The sequence below is a fragment of the Nicotiana tabacum genome, chromosome 1 (genome assembly GCF_000715075.1).
Source record: "Nicotiana tabacum cultivar K326 chromosome 1, ASM71507v2, whole genome shotgun sequence".
Taxonomy (NCBI): Eukaryota; Viridiplantae; Streptophyta; class Magnoliopsida; order Solanales; family Solanaceae; genus Nicotiana; species Nicotiana tabacum.
This window is the reverse complement of record NC_134080.1, coordinates 96,890,369-96,909,528: the sequence shown is the minus strand read 5'-3', so window position 1 is coordinate 96,909,528 and position 19,160 is coordinate 96,890,369. Positions and strand designations below refer to the sequence as shown.

At 37.0% G+C, this 19,160-nt stretch overlaps 1 protein-coding gene across 1 annotated transcript; it reads right to left on the bottom strand.

The window, feature by feature from the left end:
* Window positions 1-7,473: 7,473 nt before the first annotated feature.
* On the bottom strand, window positions 7,474-8,245 carry LOC142163166 (putative LRR receptor-like serine/threonine-protein kinase At3g47570). The gene is made up of 2 exons (XM_075220427.1): window positions 8,160-8,245; window positions 7,474-8,086 (listed from the first exon to the last, which is right to left on the bottom strand). Exons 1-2 carry the CDS (start codon window positions 8,243-8,245, stop codon window positions 7,474-7,476), a joined length of 699 nt encoding a protein of 232 aa, XP_075076528.1.
* Window positions 8,246-19,160: the final 10,915 nt, after the last annotated feature.

Genomic DNA, 19,160 nt, shown 5'->3' with positions numbered 1-19,160 from the left:
TTACCTTGAGTCTCCACCACGACGATCTGCACAACAACTATCGATAAATTCCTGGATCTGTACACAAAAATGTACAAAAGTGTAGTAAGTATCAAGACTAACCTCGGTAGGGCAGTGACGAGGAACAGTCAAGATACCTACTTGTCAAATGAAATGAATAAGATATGATAATAAAATATCAAGATAAAAATAACGAGGTAATATCAACAACGAAGAGAAATCAAAATAGAAACAATAGGGACATTAAAGGGAGAACACAGATAGTAACGAACGATGACCAAGTAAATCAGACAACCAAGTAAATCAACACTGACATAACAGGGACAGATACAAGTAAGAATGTATTCAAATAAAGAAGGCAATTCCAACTTAATCAATCATATCATATCTAATACACAATCCCGTCCATTTCAATCCTCGGTTTCTCGTATCATAATCTCAACTTCCGAACCTTCAGCACACATAGCACCTTGTGCCAACATATTTTCCATCTCACTTTTAACAACAAAATCCACATGACATATGATACATAATGTCCGAACAAATACAATCAAGATGTTTAAGAAGTTTCATTTACATAACATAAAGTAAATTACAATTTCTAAACCCATTAGGAAATCAACGAGAAAAGATGAAGTAGTTTTTAGAAACACTTTGAGTAAAGAAAGTACCCTCTTCAATTAGAATACAACATCGAATGAATTATTACTTTTAACATGGGAGTTAATAACTTAAAACTTAGTAGAAATTCCTTTTTAAGTAAAATACAACCTCAGACGGTTTAAGGGAACATAATTGAGAAGCTAATTGCATTAAAGATGTAACAATTGTTTAAGTTTGAAGTATTGAAATATATATATATGGCGGGGTATTGGAAACACTGTAGGTTCCAACACAAAGGATCACAGCAGTAAAGGAATTTAAACAATTAAAACACTTGAATTAATAACAACAAACAAACACAACAAACTAAAAGTGCACAACATCACCCTTCATACTTTTACTCTCAATCATCACCATGCAATCAATTAATAGAAACGTGCACGGCATCACCCTTCGTGCTTTATCACTCTTACTCACCATAGGAATTATATAAATATGCACGACACCACCCTTCATGCTTTATCACTCTTCCTCACCGTATGAATCATAGAAATGTGCACGAAGTCATAGAGGAACTCACAACTAAGAAGTATCAAAACAATAAGGAGGGCAATCACTTCAATTAAGGCAATTAAGGGTCAAGTAACACGTAAGAATTAGAGGAAAGCTAACATCATATGGAGCATATAGAGGTAACTTAAGCAATTAGGAAACTCAATCATAACGGAATTCTTTGCACATAATGAACATAAGGACCTAAGAACCCTAGAGGCAAATTTCCAACAAATAAGTCCGAGCATGCACTCGTCACCTCGCGTGCACGGACAACAATTAGCATAGAAGACTCAAATCCTAAGGGGATGTCCCCCACACAAGGTTAGGCAAGATACTTACCTCATAGACGACAAACCGATACTCTAAAATGCACTTCTCGGGTGAAAAGACCTCCGAACGGCTCAAATCTAACCAAATTAACTTCAAAGCACAAATAAAACACATAAGAAAATATTCCGGAACATAAAGTCTATATTTTTAATAAAATCCAAGAATCGGTCCAAAAGTCGACCCCCAGGACCTACCTCGGAACCCGATAAATTTTATAAAAACCGGATACCCATTCCAATATGAGTTCAACCATACAAAGTTTATTAAATTCTGTTACCATTTGGCCCCTCAAATCACATATTAAATGATAAAAATGAAGCCAAAATCATGGAATATGTTAGATTCTAAGTGGAGAACACTTACCCAATCAAATTGCTTGAAAACCCACAAAGAAGCTCTCAAAATCGAGCTTTAGAAGTCAAGATATGATGAAAATGGTGTAACCCTCGATTTGGAAATTATATTCTGTCCACCCAGATTTTGTGCATTGCGAATGAGGAAGGACAATCGCATTCGCGAAGAAGGGAAACTGAAGTTGCCAAGAAAAGCCATCGCAAACGCGAGCTAAGGGACGCGAACACGGAGAGTAAAGAACAGATGCTTACGTGAACGCGAGGAAGTGGCTGCAAACGCGGAGAAGGATAAGGTAGGGCTTCGCGAATATGAGGTGTGTTACGCAAACGCGAAGAAGGATTTCCAGGTGGTCAGCAACAAAGCTTCGCGAACGTGAAAGGCGGTTCGCGATCGCAAAAGAGGATACCAGAAGAAGAAAACAACAGTTCAAAAACAAGGGAAAATGACCCGTAGCCTATCCGGAACACACCCGAGGCCCTCGGGACCCGGTCTAAATACAGAAACAAGTCATATAACCTAACACGGACTCGCTTGAGGTTTGAAATCACATCGAACAATGCCGAAACAACGAATTACACCATGAATCGAACTTAGGAATTTTCAAACCTTCCAACTTTTAAAACTCGTGCTGAAACCTATCAAATCAACCTGGAATGACGCCAAATTTTGCAGACAAGTCCAAAATGACATAACAGAGCTGTCCCAACTCTCGAAATCACATTCTGACCCTGATATCACAAAAGTCAACTATAGGTCAAACTTCTCCATTTTCCAAAATTCAACTTTTCCAACTTTCGCCAAAATGCCTCAAATTACCCTACGGACCTCCAAATCCAAATCCGGATGCGCGCCTAAGTCTAAAATCACCATACGAAGCTGTTGAGATCACCCACAACCCATTCTGAGGCCGTTTACTAAAATGTCCAACTCCAGTCAAATTCCCATCGCTTAAGCTTCCAAAACTACATTCCTTCTTCTAATTCTACTCCGATTCATTTGGAAATAGAATCTAACCATGCATGCAAGTAGATACATATAATATGACACTGCTCATAACCTCAAACTGCCGAACCGGATGAAATTGCTCAAAACGACCAGTCGCGCCGTTACAGGGACCCACGTAAAGCTCAACACGGCATTTCACCCGTAGACCGACGGGCAGTCGGAGTAGACAGTTTAGATTTTTGAAGACATGGTTTGAGCATGTGTGATTGACTTTGGAGAATAGTGGGATCAGTTCTTGCCTTTGGCCGAGTTTGCTTACAACAATAGTTATCAGTCCAGTATAGAGATGGCCCCATTTGAGGTTTTATATATTCGGCGATGTCGTTGTCCTATCGGGTGGTTTGAGCCTGGTGAGGCTAAGTTTTATGGTACAGATTAGGTGAAAGATGCCCTGGAAAAGGTAAAGTTGATTTAGGAAAGATTTCGCACAGCTCAGTCCAGGAAGAATAGTTATGCAGATCAGAAGGCGCGGGATGTATCATTCATGGTCGGCGAGAAGGTTCTCTTGAAAGTCTCACCGATGAAGGGTATTATGAGATTCGAAAATAATGGCAAGTTGAGCCCTAGGTTTATAGGCCACTATAGGAAAATAGGCCTTTAACGATGGAAAATTCGGTCGTTAAAACTCAAAATCTGGTCATTATTAGTCAATTACGATGGGGTAAAAACTGGTCGTCGCCGGTCGTTAGTGCCTCCGTCGTTAAAGGTAAACGATCGGATTTTGATCCCATCATAAAAACTCTTTTAACGATGGCAAGGAATCCAGTCGTTATACCAACATTTGCGAGGGGATTTTCCCATCGTTAAATATCGTCCCAGTCGTTAAACACTTCACTAGCAATAACAAATTTTCAATCGTTATTAGTGTTTAGCGACCAGAATTCCATTCGTTAGTTGTATGTACTTTCAACGACATGCTTTTCAAAAATCAAAATTTTCCTTCACTAATTTGAGATTTAAATTAATAAATATATTACACGCATTCAACATGATTCAAAGAATGAAGTCAATATTGACATAAAATATCTTTTTAATTATAAAGAACTATAGCATCAAAGTAGAAATAATATATTACATCCAAATTGCATGATTCTTTTTTTTCAATTCCTTAAAGAAAACAGAAAATTAAAGAGATATAGTAGTTTGTACAGATAACGACAACTCCTAATAAAACAAAATAGATTTCCATTGTTCTTCAATAATTCCAGCTGCTAATTCAACTTGCTCGGAATTATCTTTAAGGGTGATTCTTCAAACTTCTTCAGGCCCTTTATCTGTTTAAAAAGGTTCAAATTAGTTAGTTGAGTAAGAAAACAAGATTTAATATTGGTAAGTTTCTACCACACAGTAAAATGTAAAACAACGAAGCAAAGAACATTTCGAAATACTATAAACAACCAATGCTTCTTATAACAACGTTACTAAATCCAACATTAAGAGTATCATGAAACGTATTACAAATGCTCGCCAATAGTATAATAGACATAATACTGGGAGCAAATGATATCATACAAAAAAATATTACTATACCCTCATTTGCACAATGTTGCTTCTCTCTTCATAACACTCCCATTAACACTGCAATCTCCTCTTTTTTTCCGCAATCAAATATACGCTTATGCACTATCTACTTGAGTTAAACAGATAGTCATCATAAAAAAAAATATGACATGCTCAAAATTTCCTCATGCCTATCACAAGGGGAGAAAACATCATCACTCCTAAATTCTTTGACTTGAAATGTGAATAGAAGCTTTCTGGCATTGTGTGAAACCTGTCATGATAATCTCAAACCAACTGGAGCCAAAATAATTTAAAGAAAAAGTTCAAATTGGTTTTGCTGGATGGAAAACAAACTCATGGTCACAAAATATACGATAGCTTTTTCAGCTCATAACCTATCAAATCTATATAACATTATGCATCAATACTAAAATTTCAGTTCAACCAAATAGCTCAAGAAGGTCCTAGGAACCTCAACGTCTCTTTTATTCGAAATAGAAAAGATAGTCTCTGGGCTGGTTAGTGCTTGCTTAGTAACCATGAACCTCCCAACCTGATGCATAACCAAACGCAGATTCTAACTGTTCTTTTAAATATTTTTTTTCAAAGATCTCAAACGGAAAAGTTTAAGAAGAAAATGAGAGTGATCACATACAAGCAAGATCGATAAACAAAGTAAACAAACACATTTTTCGAAGACAGATTCATAAGAAGGCCCTGAAACATTTACATGAAAACAAGATAACTAAACTAATTAAGATGAAAACAACAATTACAAGACTATGTTTTTCTCTTGTAAAAAACCTTAAGAAATGCTCACCCAGAAAATATATAAAAACTCATTATCTCGGGTTTCATTTGCGACTCAGAATCACCACATATATCTTGTTTAATACACAAGATAGTAAAAAGATACTAAACTGTGAATTTGGTTCACATGAATTTGCATCTTTTAGATTGCCAAGCACATATAATATTATATGTTCAAACAATGAATCTGAGATGCACAATATCTAATTAGATTATTAGAGTAACTATACATATATCAAGGTCAGTACTTTATTTAACTAACAATAAAAGATTTCACTAAACTCATTTAAGGATATTCATCATGTAAAAATTGGTAGAAAGCTTACGCACCTGTTAAATACTTCAACTTGTACTTTGTTGATTTGTAGATGGTGCTGATGAAGGTTGATCAACTAGTAAGCTTATATGATGATCATACTTAGACTCAAAGTCGTTCATACGTTTTTCCAAAGATTCTTTTGCTTTTTTAGTTGCATTCAGCTAAGTCTGCACTGACTCTTTTTCTTTTCGAGTTGCATTTAGCTCAATCAGGACTGTAGCCTTTGAGGAGCCACCGCCTTTCAACTCCTTAGTGGTTATACCACCCCCTAATCCCACGACATGACTCTTATTTTGAGGTCCGAAACACCTTTCTATTACCTCGATATTCGTAAGAGATGGTTCAGATTGTACCAGCTCTTGTATTTCAGCCTATAAAATACAAGAAAATTTAAAATAACAAAATACATAAAAATAAAATGAAGGATGTAAAATGAAGTTCATCATTAAGCATACTTATTATTCACTAGCTTCAGGTTCAACAAGCGTGTCGCGTTTCTTCGGAGTCTCAAAGAAGATAGTAGCCATGTTCGGTGGATTACCGTCTTTGCCTCCCTTCACATTTAAATAAACAAGTCAAACAAAGATATTAAACACTGCCTGAAGATCCCCCCTTAGTTTTGAGCAAGTAGCATCAGAACCTGCCTCAGTAGTGCTGGACTGCAAGGCTTATTAGTAACAATTTTAATCACCTAGTTAATTGTAATTGCTACTATCCTCAGGTGTTATGGATAAGCCGCAAGATTCCCTAGACATCAAATTTGGGATAGTTATGCCTACTTTGTATGTTTTAAAAAAGGTATTTTGCATATTAAATAAGAGAGAGAGAGTAGATTGATGAACTTACGAAACTCTAATTTATGCCTCCCTTGTTGCATCTAGTTGTAAAAAAGAGATGAAATAGACATAAGGTAAAATATAGCCATTAAGGAAAATTCAAGATTATATGGAGCTACATGGATGTAGGCTACTACAATCTGACTCTACCAAAAACCAGCAATTTTGACATGCATTAAGCTATGAAATCACGGAGAACTGAAACTAAAGTAAGCAGCAAGTGATCTACTGCAGCAGAACAGTCACTATTATTCTGTTGCATTTTTTTTATTGCATTTTAGTACCACTCACTGCTATTCTGCAGCAAGTGATCACTATTATACTGCAGCAGAACAGTCACTATAATCACCAAGTTATATAGTACCAGTCAAGTCCTTTACTTCCATATTATTCTGTTGCATTTTTTAGAATTAGTAATTCTGTAACATTGCAAAACCAAACATGTAAAATCAAAGCCAATAAACAGTATAGTTTGCAGTTCAAGGTGCAAAAATTAAACTGGAAAAAGCACTCTTCAGCGGATATGAATCGGATTGTACTGTGCACTTACCAGTTCGTAAATAATTTCTCTAATCGGCTTGCTACCCGTACGATGAGGCATTCTCAACTTAGACCTATTGATCAATTTCTAATACGTGTTTCCTATATTAAGAACAAACCATTGAAATCATGAACTGTTACTTACAATAATAAGAAGTTAAAAAGTAGTTATAAAGTCTTACCTTAAATTTTTCATTTAAAAATATTCTTTGACCAACCCTTCCCAATAACTCTTGTCTAACTCCTTCAGGACATCTTTTAGAGCTTCATGCAATGGCTTAAACTTCACATATTTGTGCAATGATCCTCTCCAATTAGTCCATAACTTTTTCATATGGTTGAAGACATGATATCTTTGATGATTCATGTCATCACTGTCAAATTTATCTTACAATATTTTGCAAAATCATCAATCAAGAAAGGAAATGACTTGAAAATTATCAAAAAGGCAAATTAGTAATGCAACCACTTTGCCATGAATTAATAATATAAACTAAATATGTATTGTAGCTCGCTATAAAAACTACAAATGCAATTAATGTGTTAAACATATGTTTATAGAATAGATCCATCTTAAAGCATTGTAAAGCTTCTTTACAAAGCATTGTAAAACATCTGTCAGTGATTTCGATGCCTAATGTTTCTCAGGGCCTCACACTCAGACATGAAGCTCTTAAAAGCCCCTCGTTGGTCAATGTTAATCACTTTCACCGCAACTAATCGTTCACCTAGATCAAGTACCCCTTCGTAAATAGAACTAAAGCTACCATTCCCAATAAAATTAGCAGAAGAGAATCCATTTGTTGCACTAAATAAGTTCTCATGAGTAACTCTCAAAAGAAACCCCCATGTAGGTGAAGATATTAAAGGCGACTCTTTCTTTGCCTTTTTTAACCGAAAGATTATGACTAAATACATTATCAAGACCTGTGCTAGAAGTCCAGAAAGTAGAGGGATCATTAACTTAATGCTACTGGATTTATCTCTTCCCTTAGGTTCAGTGTTTGGACATGTTGGCAACTTCAATTCTGGTATACCTCCGCAAAGGTTCTTATTAACAGTTATGGAGATTGCAGTTGCATTACTGAAAACCCCTTCAGTTGGAAATTGACCTTCGAACTGATTTAAAGACAAATTTAATTTTTTTAGAGAAATTTGCTGCAGAAATCTTGGATTCTGGCCGGAGAAATTTGTGCGAGAAAGATCCAACTTCTCAAGACCTCTCAAAGAACTGAGAGATGAAGGAATTGTACCTTCAAAAAAGTTGCCAGATAAAATAAGGCTCTCTAATGTTACACACTTACCTATATATGATACTAGGAATTTTCCCCGACAACATGTTATTAGAAACATCCAGTTTCCCAAGATTGTTTAGAGGTCCAATTTCCATTGGCAAAGGACCAGACAATTTATTGACAGAAAGATTGAGAGAAACTGTAACTCCATTTGGTATGTTACCACATAGATGATTCTAAAAAAAGTCTAAATCTTCGAAATATTGAAAGTTGCCCAAACTAGGCAGAGATCACTTCAATGTAAAGAAGCTTTGTAAAGCATAAACTATTTCAAACTATTAACAATGTAATTGGTAGAGATCACTGACAGAGATTCAAGACAACTTATAAATGCAAAAAACCAACTTAAAAATAAAGATTCACAGAAGATGTGCTACTAAATAAAGAAAGTCACTCAAGACATTGCCTTCATTAATAAATTTTTAACTATGGACGAGAAGATGTGCTGCTAAATATGGCCAGTAAACTTCTCTTTCTCAAGAGCAATTTTCAAGATTATATCCCATGAAATATTTTCCTGAAAAGAGCAATTCAAAAAAGAAAGTATTGCTTTAATAGTGGTTTAAATACTTACTGTAACAGCTCGCCACATGTGTTCCGGCTTATCTTCTCCGATGTCCTTCCATGAATGTACTTGAAACGGACACATATTACGATCACGAACTAATATACCCAAGTGTCTCGATAATGAGGCTTGATGCTTTCCAACAACCCGATTGTTGTAAAAGTTAACTCTAAACTTTTCTTTGGGTTTGAGACCTACTACATCTTTATTCTTGTTCTTTCCTCTCACCTTTTTTGGCTTTTTAGGTTCACATAAATCTGCAAATTTTTCCAGATAAACATATACCAAGGGGCATTTCTCCAGATAGTGACTTGAAAGACTATTAAAAATAAGATTTTATCCTTCCTGACCTACTTATAACTTAGAATTCAAGAGCAAAAAACTTTATCTGAGCCAAAAACATATCACAATAAGTTTCACCTGGAGCAACATCACAGGACTACTGGAACGTAACCAATGCAAGTGGAAATGTTCTGTCGTGAAGGAAAGAAGTATGGAATAAAGGGCAGTGGATCTACGGAACTGAATGAGTTCGAAGATATACTATAAGGTCAACGTAGTGTTATGAATCTGATCCTCTCTATAATGCTAATTAAACTGAAGGCTATAGCTAAAATACATTCGATAACACATTTGGCAAATGTGCCCAAGATTGAACTCCTTAAATCTGACTACTGGTACATTTTCTTTTCTAATCAGAAGGACACATCTTGACAAAGATTAAAATTTATTTTGCTAAGAATAGAGTCACCCATGCTTAGTTTCCCTATAGTACGGAAAACTTGCACTAGATCCTGACTCCTCTCAAATATGCAGAGAGCTTTCCCTCATCAAAAAGCTGGCCTGTGCACTTCTAGATATGAAGAACTAGAGTACTTCCTATCCGTTTCCCTTTCATCTCTTCTATCCAATGATAGTACAGATCCTTGTCAACCACGAACCTAGACAGTGAGAACACTTTAGGCTAACCAAGTCAAGGATTAAAATCAATTCTACAACTCTCCCTCCTTCCTGGTAAGATTCTTTCCGCTCATATTTAGCATTATTCCAGAAAACAAAAATTGCAGTTAAAAGGATTACATAACCAAGAAGCTTATGTGAAATGTAAGATACAAGCATGCAGAATGATCCATCCAGTTGGCAACAACATAAGTGCACAAAACAGAAGTATAGACATGGTTGTTTATAAAGCTAGATTTTTTTCCAGTATTACATCTCATCGTTCCGCATCACTCAATAACTGAAAAGCAGAAATCAATATTAGTTCCTATCAAAAAGGGAAGAACTTTATAGCCAACTGCTGATGAAAGAACTTATCTGTGGTTAGAAAAAGAAAGACAACATACATGATACAACAAGGCTGCACTTGTAAAACCACATAGCCCAACAACATATTCTTGCCAATTTCTTTCAAGAAAGAAAGAGAAAAAAAATCATTAGCGGTACAAAAGGTTCAACTTTAATAAGATATGATCAAAGAACATCCATGAACCAATTCATACTAATTATTAGTTCCAGTTATCTTACAAAAGAGAGAAGCAAGAGGCCCAAGGAAATAAATATTAACAATATGCATGATAAAGGTAAAAAACCTTCATCAGTTCTTTTTCTTTTCATTTGCGTAGAATTATCCAAATTCTCCAAATCGTCATCCTTTTCTTGCAAAATGTCAAAAGTATCATGAGGTAAAACTTTTCTTGTAGCATGCCAGCCTTTATTTGAAGGATCGTTGACATAAAATACTTGTAATGCTTGGTTTGCTAATACAAATGACTCATTAGTTTTCAATAATCGCTGATGGTTAACACTCACAAAGCCATATTCATTCATTTTAACTCCCTTTTCATGGTCATATACATCAAACCACATACATCTAAACAAGATCACTCTTTTTCCTCCAATAAATTGCAATTCAAGAATCTCAATAAGTTCTCCATAATAATCAATATTTTTATTCTCTTCATCTGTCTCACCAACTACTATCACCCCGTAGTTTTGAGTTCTCAAACCCCTGACATAGTCTTCCACATGAAATCCATGTCCGTTAGTAATGTAATTTTTAAGACGTCTCACATATAGCAGGGGACCACATGACAAAGTGAGCAAATCTTCCATTTTCTTATTATTATCACATTTGTACAATTCAAAAACCTATCAAAATCAATCATATCATAATAAACTCCATATCAGAATGTTTTTGAGAGGTAGCAGCTGGAATTTGTGAAAACTCTCTACAAAAAATTAAAGAATAACATGTTATTTTAATTGAAATCATGGATAAAGTATAAGTGAATTATTATGCCGAGTCAATACTTACTCGAGAAATGGTTGAATTTAATTGCAGTTCTTCAAAATATAAATATGTGCTTGCTCTAATCCATCCGGATTAAGTTTGCCTATTTTTTTAGCTCTTAATTCTTTTCCATGTTAACAAAAAACTGTTAAACCTCCATCAGATTCAATAATACCACCATCATAATTTCGCTCAAGGCGATTAAATTTGGTTTCCATATATTGTATGCAAATACCTTGAACATAAAGTTAAACATTCAGTTGCCAAATATCCCTCCGCGATAGAACCTTCTGGGCAAGCCCTATACCAACTAAAGATTTCAAAAAGTATAGCCATCGCTCCACTAGATACATCCATCAATATTTAATAGGTCCAGCAATCATAGCCTCATTAGCTATATGGATCAGCAAGTTCACCATTACATAAAAAAATGAACGAGGGAATACATTTTCTAACTTTCACAGAGATATAGGAATTTGAGCTGCTATCTGTTCTAAGTATTCCATTGTTAAACATTTTGCTCCAAGCAAGTTGAAAAATAAAGACAACTCAGTAAGAGGTTCACATACAAATTTGCAAAGCATACAACGTATAGCAAGTGGAAGTTAACGTTGTAGAAGAACATGACAATCATGACTTTTTAGGCCTGAAATTTTGCGATCTTTAGTGTTGAAACACTGGGTTATATTTGATGAATATGCATCCGGAACCTTTAAGTTCTTTAGGAATCTGAAAAATATGTTCTTCTCTTCAAGAGATTACGTATAAAATGTTGTCGGTAGCTCATATTTATCCCCATTTTTAATTGGATGCAATTCTTTCCTTATGTTCATTACTTGAAAATCCAATCGAGCTTTTATGGTATCTTTAGTTTTTCCTTTGATATTTAAGATTGTCCCCAAAATATTGTCACATACATTTTTCTCGATATGCATCACATCTAAATTATATCGCAACAATAGAGTTTTCCAATAGGGAAGATCAAAGAAAATACTCTTCTTATTCCAATTATCACCCCTACTCTCATGTGATATTTTAGGCTTCTTCTTTGGATCCTTTGTTAGTGGTAAACCATCTAAGTCAGCCACTTGATCAAGTATATCCTCACCCGATAAAACTTTGGGTGGTAGTCTTCGCTCCTTATTGCCATCAAATGACTCTTTATCATTTCTCCATATGTGATTAAAAGGAAGAAAGCATATGTGACTTATATAACACTGATTTTTACCATTTTCTAACCTGATTGAGGATGTTTCTTTATTGCAATATGGGCAAGCTAATTTTTCTTTTGTACTCCATCCAGATAAATTTGCATAGGCCAGAAAGTCATTAATGGTCCATAATAGAGTTGCATGCAATTTAAAGTTCTATCTGGTTGACGCATCAAAGGTCTCCACTCCAGTTTCCCATAATTCCTTTAATTAATCCATCAAAGGCTGAAGATAAACATCAATTGCATCTCCCGGGCTTTCAGGACCAGGAACAAGCATCGACAAAATAAAATTCTCTTGTTTTATACATAGCCAAGGTGGTAAGGAATAGGTACAATAGGCCAAATGCTGTACGGGGTTCTAGAACTTCCAAATGGTTGAAAACCATCACTAGCAAGTCCAAGTCAAACATTACGAGGTTTAGCGGCAAAAGACTGGTGAAGTTCATCAAACACTTTCTATGCCATTGAGTTAGATGGGTGCCTCATCATTCCATCGTCAACTCTTTTTTCATGATGCTATGTCTTTGAAGACATAAACAATCTTTGGAGTCTTGGCTTTAAGGGAAAATAACGTAAAATCGTGTGCACTATCTTTTTCCCACTCTTAAATTTAGTTTCTCCACTATGTTTATCCTCTTCCATCTAGATGCTCCACAAACTTTGCATGATTCAAGAAACTTGTCATCCCTCCAATATAACATGAAATTATTCTTACACGCATCAATCTTCCTATAAGAAAGTCCAAGATCCCGATTTATCTTCTTTGCCTCATAATATGAATCTAGCAAATTTGATTCATCTGGCAATATATCTTCCTTCAACATCTTCAACAACATTGTAAATGACTCATGACTGCAACGCCAATACTTTTGATATGAAGCAATTTAATCATAGTAGAAAGTTTAGAAACTTTTGAATTTTGGTACAATGGTTGCTCAAAATCCTTTAAAAGCCTAAAGAATTTTTTGCTTCAAGATTTGGTTCCTCTCAAGAAAATCATCACCATCAATGTTCGTATTGTCTGCATCAAAAACAGGGTATAAATATCTTAGGATCCCATGTATTTCATCCTCACCATAAGCTTCTTCAATATCATCATCTTCTAAATCTTCTGAATTTGATTGTGACTCACCTAACTTTTTCCCATAATGATACCAAAATGTATTATTTTGAATTATTACATGTACAATAAATGTAACTTAACCATTTCACTTGTTCTCGAAGATGTATTAAAACATTTGATACATGGACAACGTATTATACGCGTTTCACTTAATCTTGTAAAAGCAAAATCCAAAAACCTGTCCACCCCAAGCTTGTAAGCATTACCAAGTCGGTCATAGATAAGTTCCATCCATTTCTTATCAGGTGCCATAATATGTTGCATATGTAATATATATGTATATATGATTAAAATAATGTATTAGCAAGAAGTAATCATTCACTCGACAAGCCAACAAATAAGAAAACACTTCAACTTGTATGTAGTACAAATGTATACTAAAGGAAAATCCATAGTTCAAAAGTATTTACAAAAAACATCCGCTAGTTCAATAATTTGGTGAAGAAAGGCTATACAATATCAATATCTGTTATGAGTGAATCATCATGAATTGACAAGTTTTACGCTCGCTACTAGTCTACCACAATCCTTTTTATTCGGGCTTGGGACCACAATTCGAGCAAGACCACACCGGCGGAGTTAATTCGGCGAAGAGGGATGCTAATTTGTAAAAATATCTACTACAATAAAGAATATAGGATAAGCATTTTATTGCATTGTAAACTCTGCGTTGATATAAAGTGTGATAAAAGGTCATCTCTTATTTTAAAAGTCAAATCTGGATTTCAAGGCCTTAAAACATCCTTTTGTGTTAACTCGATTTGCGTGTGCAGTCCGGGCATATATCCAGAAAGCTTTTATGTGAAAAATTTGAGAAAATTTCAAATTTTACCTTTAAAATTGAATTTAAGTTGACTTCGGTCAATATTTTTGGGTAAACGGACCCAAACCCGTGATTCGACAGTCCCGGAGGGTCCGTAGAAATATATGGTACTTGGACATATGTCCGAAATTGAATTCCGAGGTCTCTAGCCCGAGAAAATAATGTTTAAAGAAAATTATTTGCTGGAAAATATCACGACTTTTTGAAATGAATGGTGTGTGCTCTTGATGGTATCGGGCTCGTATTTTGGTTCTGGAGCCCGGTACAGGTTTAAAATAATGTTTAAGTCGAATTTATGAAATTTGGTAAGAATCAGAGTGATTTGATATAAATCGGACCCTCGGTTATGAAAATAGTAACTTTAGGTGTTCTTGAGAATTTCATTGATTTTGATGCTATATTAGTAGTTGTTGATGTTATTTGATGATTTGATCGCACGAGCAAGTCTGTATGATGTGTTTGGACTTGCGTGCATGTTTGGTTTGGAGCCACAAGGGCCCGATTGAGTTTTGGATAGGCCACATAGTGTTTTGAGACTTAAAGGAAATAACTGTTGTGTTGCAGATCTGCAGACTTCGCATTTGCGAAGTCTAGCTCGTAAATGCGAACATCGCATTTGCAAAGATCCATCGCAATTGCGATCAGGGGGCAGGGAGGGGGTCTTTCGCATTTGCAAAGTTCAATATTGCAATTACGACTCCAGCAGTCACCATATTTGCGAAAAATAGTTCGCATTTGGGAAGTTAGTAGCCCAGGCCAAGCTTCGCATTTGCGATGCTTTGGTCGCATTTGCGAACCTGTTATCACAAATACAATAACTGCGACTGTGTAAATTATAACTTAGACGGGATTTCAACTCATTCTTTCAAATTTTCAAACCCTAAGCTCCCATAAGCAATTTTCAAAGAAACATTCTTCCCTAAATCATAGGTAAACAACTTCAAACTCATTTCTTTCAATCTACTTCATCTTTTTACAAGATTTAACCACAAAATCTAGGGATTTTCATGGGAAATCGGGTGTTTATCGGAGAAATTTGGGAATTTTAAAATTTGGGGATTTAGATCTCAATTGAGGTCGGATTCCAAAACCAATTGCATATCCGGACTCAGGGGTGAATGGGTAATCGGGTTTTGACCAAGCGAGCCCGGAATCGATTTTTGACTTTTTGGGGAAAATGTTGGTAAAACTATAAATAAGCATTGGGTTGGAGTTCTTTAGCATTTATTGATGTTATTAAGCTAATTATGACTAGATACAAGTGAATTGGAGGTGAAATCTAGAGGGGAAAGCGGTATTTGAGGCTTGAATGGTGGCTGTGAAATCGAGGTAAGTGTTTGGCCTAACTTTAGCTTGAGGGAATTGGTGTTGTGTCTTATTTACTACGTGTTAGTGTTGTGTATGATGTATAGGTGTGAAGACGAGTATCTATACATTGGTGTCGAGCATGCCCGTAAGTCTTAAACTGTGGTCGTTGTGATTCTTATTATGTACTATTCATGCTTAACTTGATGATTATCCATGGTTATGGTATATTCTTGGTAATTGACAATTATTGAGTATTGGCTCAAGTTGAGATTTGTTTTACGAAGTTAACTATTGAAACGGGAGTTGGTTATAGTTGGTTCCCTTGCCGAGATGTATTTGTTTATATTGTTGATTTCCTTGCCAGGATGTTATTGTTTATACTGTTTGGGTGAGGAAAGAGCGATAGAGCACGTAGGGTGATACCGTTCACATTCATACTTATGCATATGGTGAGGAAAGAGTGATAAAGCACGAAGGGTTATGCCGTGCACATTTACATTTATATTGATGCATATGGTGAGGAAGAGAGATAAAACACAAAGGGTGATGTCGTGCATATTCCTAAAATTCACATGGTGAGGAGGATTGATAAAGCACGAAGGGTGATGCCGTAAACATTTTCATTATTGATTGCATGGTGAGGATTGACAGCAAAAGCATGAAAGGTGATGTCGTGCATCTATTTTTTTGTATTGTGATTATTTGGTATTATCGGTTCAAGTGCCTTAATTGTTTCGTTTCCGTTATCTATATGTTTCCTTATTCTAGTATTCCCCATAGCATGTTGCCCCTTCCGGTCAATTTCTGTTAGTTTCTATTATTGTTATTCTGTTAGATATTGTTTAACTGTATAGGTTTATGATGTTGGTCGTGTCCTAGCCTTGCCACTACTTCGCCGAGGTTAGGCTCGACACTTACCAGTACACGTGGTTGGTTGCACTAATGCTATACTCTGCACTTTTGTGCAGATCCCGATACTGGACCATATGGACCGTAGTTCGAGGTTGCTGCCTTCAGTCCAGTGGAGACCCGAGATAGTCCTACAGGCATCCGCAGGCCTTGGCATCCCCTTCTATATTGCTTTTTTTCTATTTTATCTATTTCTGAGACAAATTTGTATTCCTTCATTCAGACCACTATTTGTAGTATTCTTAAACAGTACATAAAATTGTGACACCGGTTATGGGTGGAGTTTTATTATGGATTTTGTATTTGTATTATGTTAAAGTCTGTTCTTCCACAATTTTGTTCTGCTGATTATCTTATATCAACTGGTAAATTGTTAAAGGTTAAAGGAAAATGGTAAACTAATCAGTAACGTTGGCTTGCCTAAAGGGTCCAATGTTAGGCTCCATCACGGTCCCGACAGTAGGAAATTTTGTTCGTGACAAGTTGGTACCAGAGCTCTAGGTTGCTTAGGTCTCACAATTAATAGACAAGCTTATTATAGCCTGAGGGGTCGGTACAGAGTCGTCTGTGCTTATCCCAAGAGGCTACAAAGTTAGGAACAATTTCACTTCTATTCATCTCTGTCGTGCAGTTGATTTCTCAATGCAAATTGAACTTCTACTCTATTCTTTCGTAGATGGCGAGAACACGTATAGCTTTATCAGCTGATCAGCAGCTAGAACCCCTAGTGGCAGCTCCTATAAGGGGTAGAGGACAAGGCTGAGGCCGTGCTAGAGGCCGAGGCAGGGGCAGAGATCAGCCTAAAGCAGCAGCACCAGAGGCGGAGCCTCAAGTAGAGTTTGACGATGAGGTTCCACCTCAGATAGTTCTAGTAAGCCCAACTCATGTCCTAGAGAGGTTCATCGCTACCTCGGTACTTTAGGATGCTCTAGTCCATCTAGTGGGCGTTATGGAGAGTGTCACTCAGGCAGGCATACTTTTTGTAGCACCAGGCATCTCTCAGTCTAGGGGAGGAGCACAGAATCCTGCTACTCGTACTCCGGAGCAGATGGCTCCCCAGTTTTAGACTCTAGCAGCTCAGCCAGTTGGGGTAGTTCCACCGGGTATTGTAGTTCAGACTGGTGATGGGTCAGCTATGTCTTCAGATGCTTTGTGGAGATTGGACAGGTTCACCAAGCTCTTCACTACTACCTATGGCGGTACATATTTAGAGGATCCACATGATTATTTGGACATCTCTCATGAGGTTCTTTAGAATATGGGGATAGTTGAGACCAATGGGGTCGACTTTACTGCTTTTCGTCTGTTAGGTTCCTCCAAGATATAGTGGAGAGATTATTGTTTGGCCAGACCAGCTGGGTCACTAGCTCTCTCTTGGGACTAGTTCTCGTAGCTATTTCTCGAGAGGTTCCTTCCCGTCACTCAGATAGAGGAGTACCACAGGAGGTTTGAGCGGCTTCAGCAGGGTTCTATGACTTTTACCCAATACGAAACGAGGTTTATTAATTTGGCTCGTCATGCTCTTCTGATACTCCCCATTGAGAGAGAGAGGGTAAGGAGTTTTATTGAGGGACTCGCTATGCCTATTACATTGCAGATGGCTAAGGAGACTAGGAGCAAGATATCTTTTCAGGATGCAGCCAATTTGGCTAGGCGGGTCGAGATGGTTCTAGCTCAGGGGAGCAGTCAAGGGTCTGACAAGAGTTCTTGTCATTCCGGTAGATTCAGCGGTACCTCATTTGGAAGAAGGGATTCTTTTGGTAGAGGCCATCATCCCAGACCGTTATATTCAACACTTCAGGCTTCCCATGGTGCTCCAAGTGGCAGTGGTTCTCATATGCAGTATTCTGATAAATTTCCCTACAGTGCACCACCAGCTCCTATTAGTGCACCTCCGCTCCAGAGTTTTCAAGGTGGTTACTTAAGCAGTCATTGTCAGTTTAAGGGTTAGCAGTCTTAGCAGCTGAAGTCTTGTTATACTTGTGGCAATACGTGGCACATTGCTAGATTTTGCCCTTAAGCCTAGAGTAGTTTTCAGCATCAGGGTTCTTGTGCCATGGTTCCGGCACCGGGTGTTCCATCGCCCGCTCAACTAGCTTGAGGTAGGGATCGAGGTGTTAGAGGTAGAGGTCAGGCCGCTAGAGGTGGAGGTCAGCCAGCAGGAGGCCATCCCAGGGATGTAGTTCAGAGTGGTGGGGCCCAACCTTGATGTTATGCTTTCCTAACCAGGCCTAAGGCTGAGTCCTTCGATGTAGTTATTACAGGTACAGTTCTGGTTTGTAGTAGAGATGCTTCAGTTCTGTTTGATCTAGGTTCTACATACTCCTATGTGTCATCTTATTTTTCTTCATATTTGGTTTTGCCTCGTGATCCTTTGAGTGCTCTTGTTTATATGTCTACACCGGTGGGTGATTCTATTGTGGTAGATCATGTCTATCATTCATGCATGGTCGTTATTGGGGGTCTTGAGACCCGTGTAGATCTCCTACTTCTCGATATGGTAGACTTCGATGTCATTTTGGGGATGGATTGTTATCCCCTTAACATGTTATATTAGACTATCATGCCAAGACCATGACCTTAGAATTGCCGGGGTCGCCTCTTTTGGAGTAGAGAGGGACTCCTGGTCATTCTACCAGTAGGTTTATCTCATATATAAAGGCTCGGCGTATAGTTGATAATGGATGTTTGGCCTATTTGGCCTATTTTGCCTATTTGGCGTATGTTCGTGATTCTAATGCTGAGGTTCCTTCTATGGATTTTGTTCCCGTTGTTC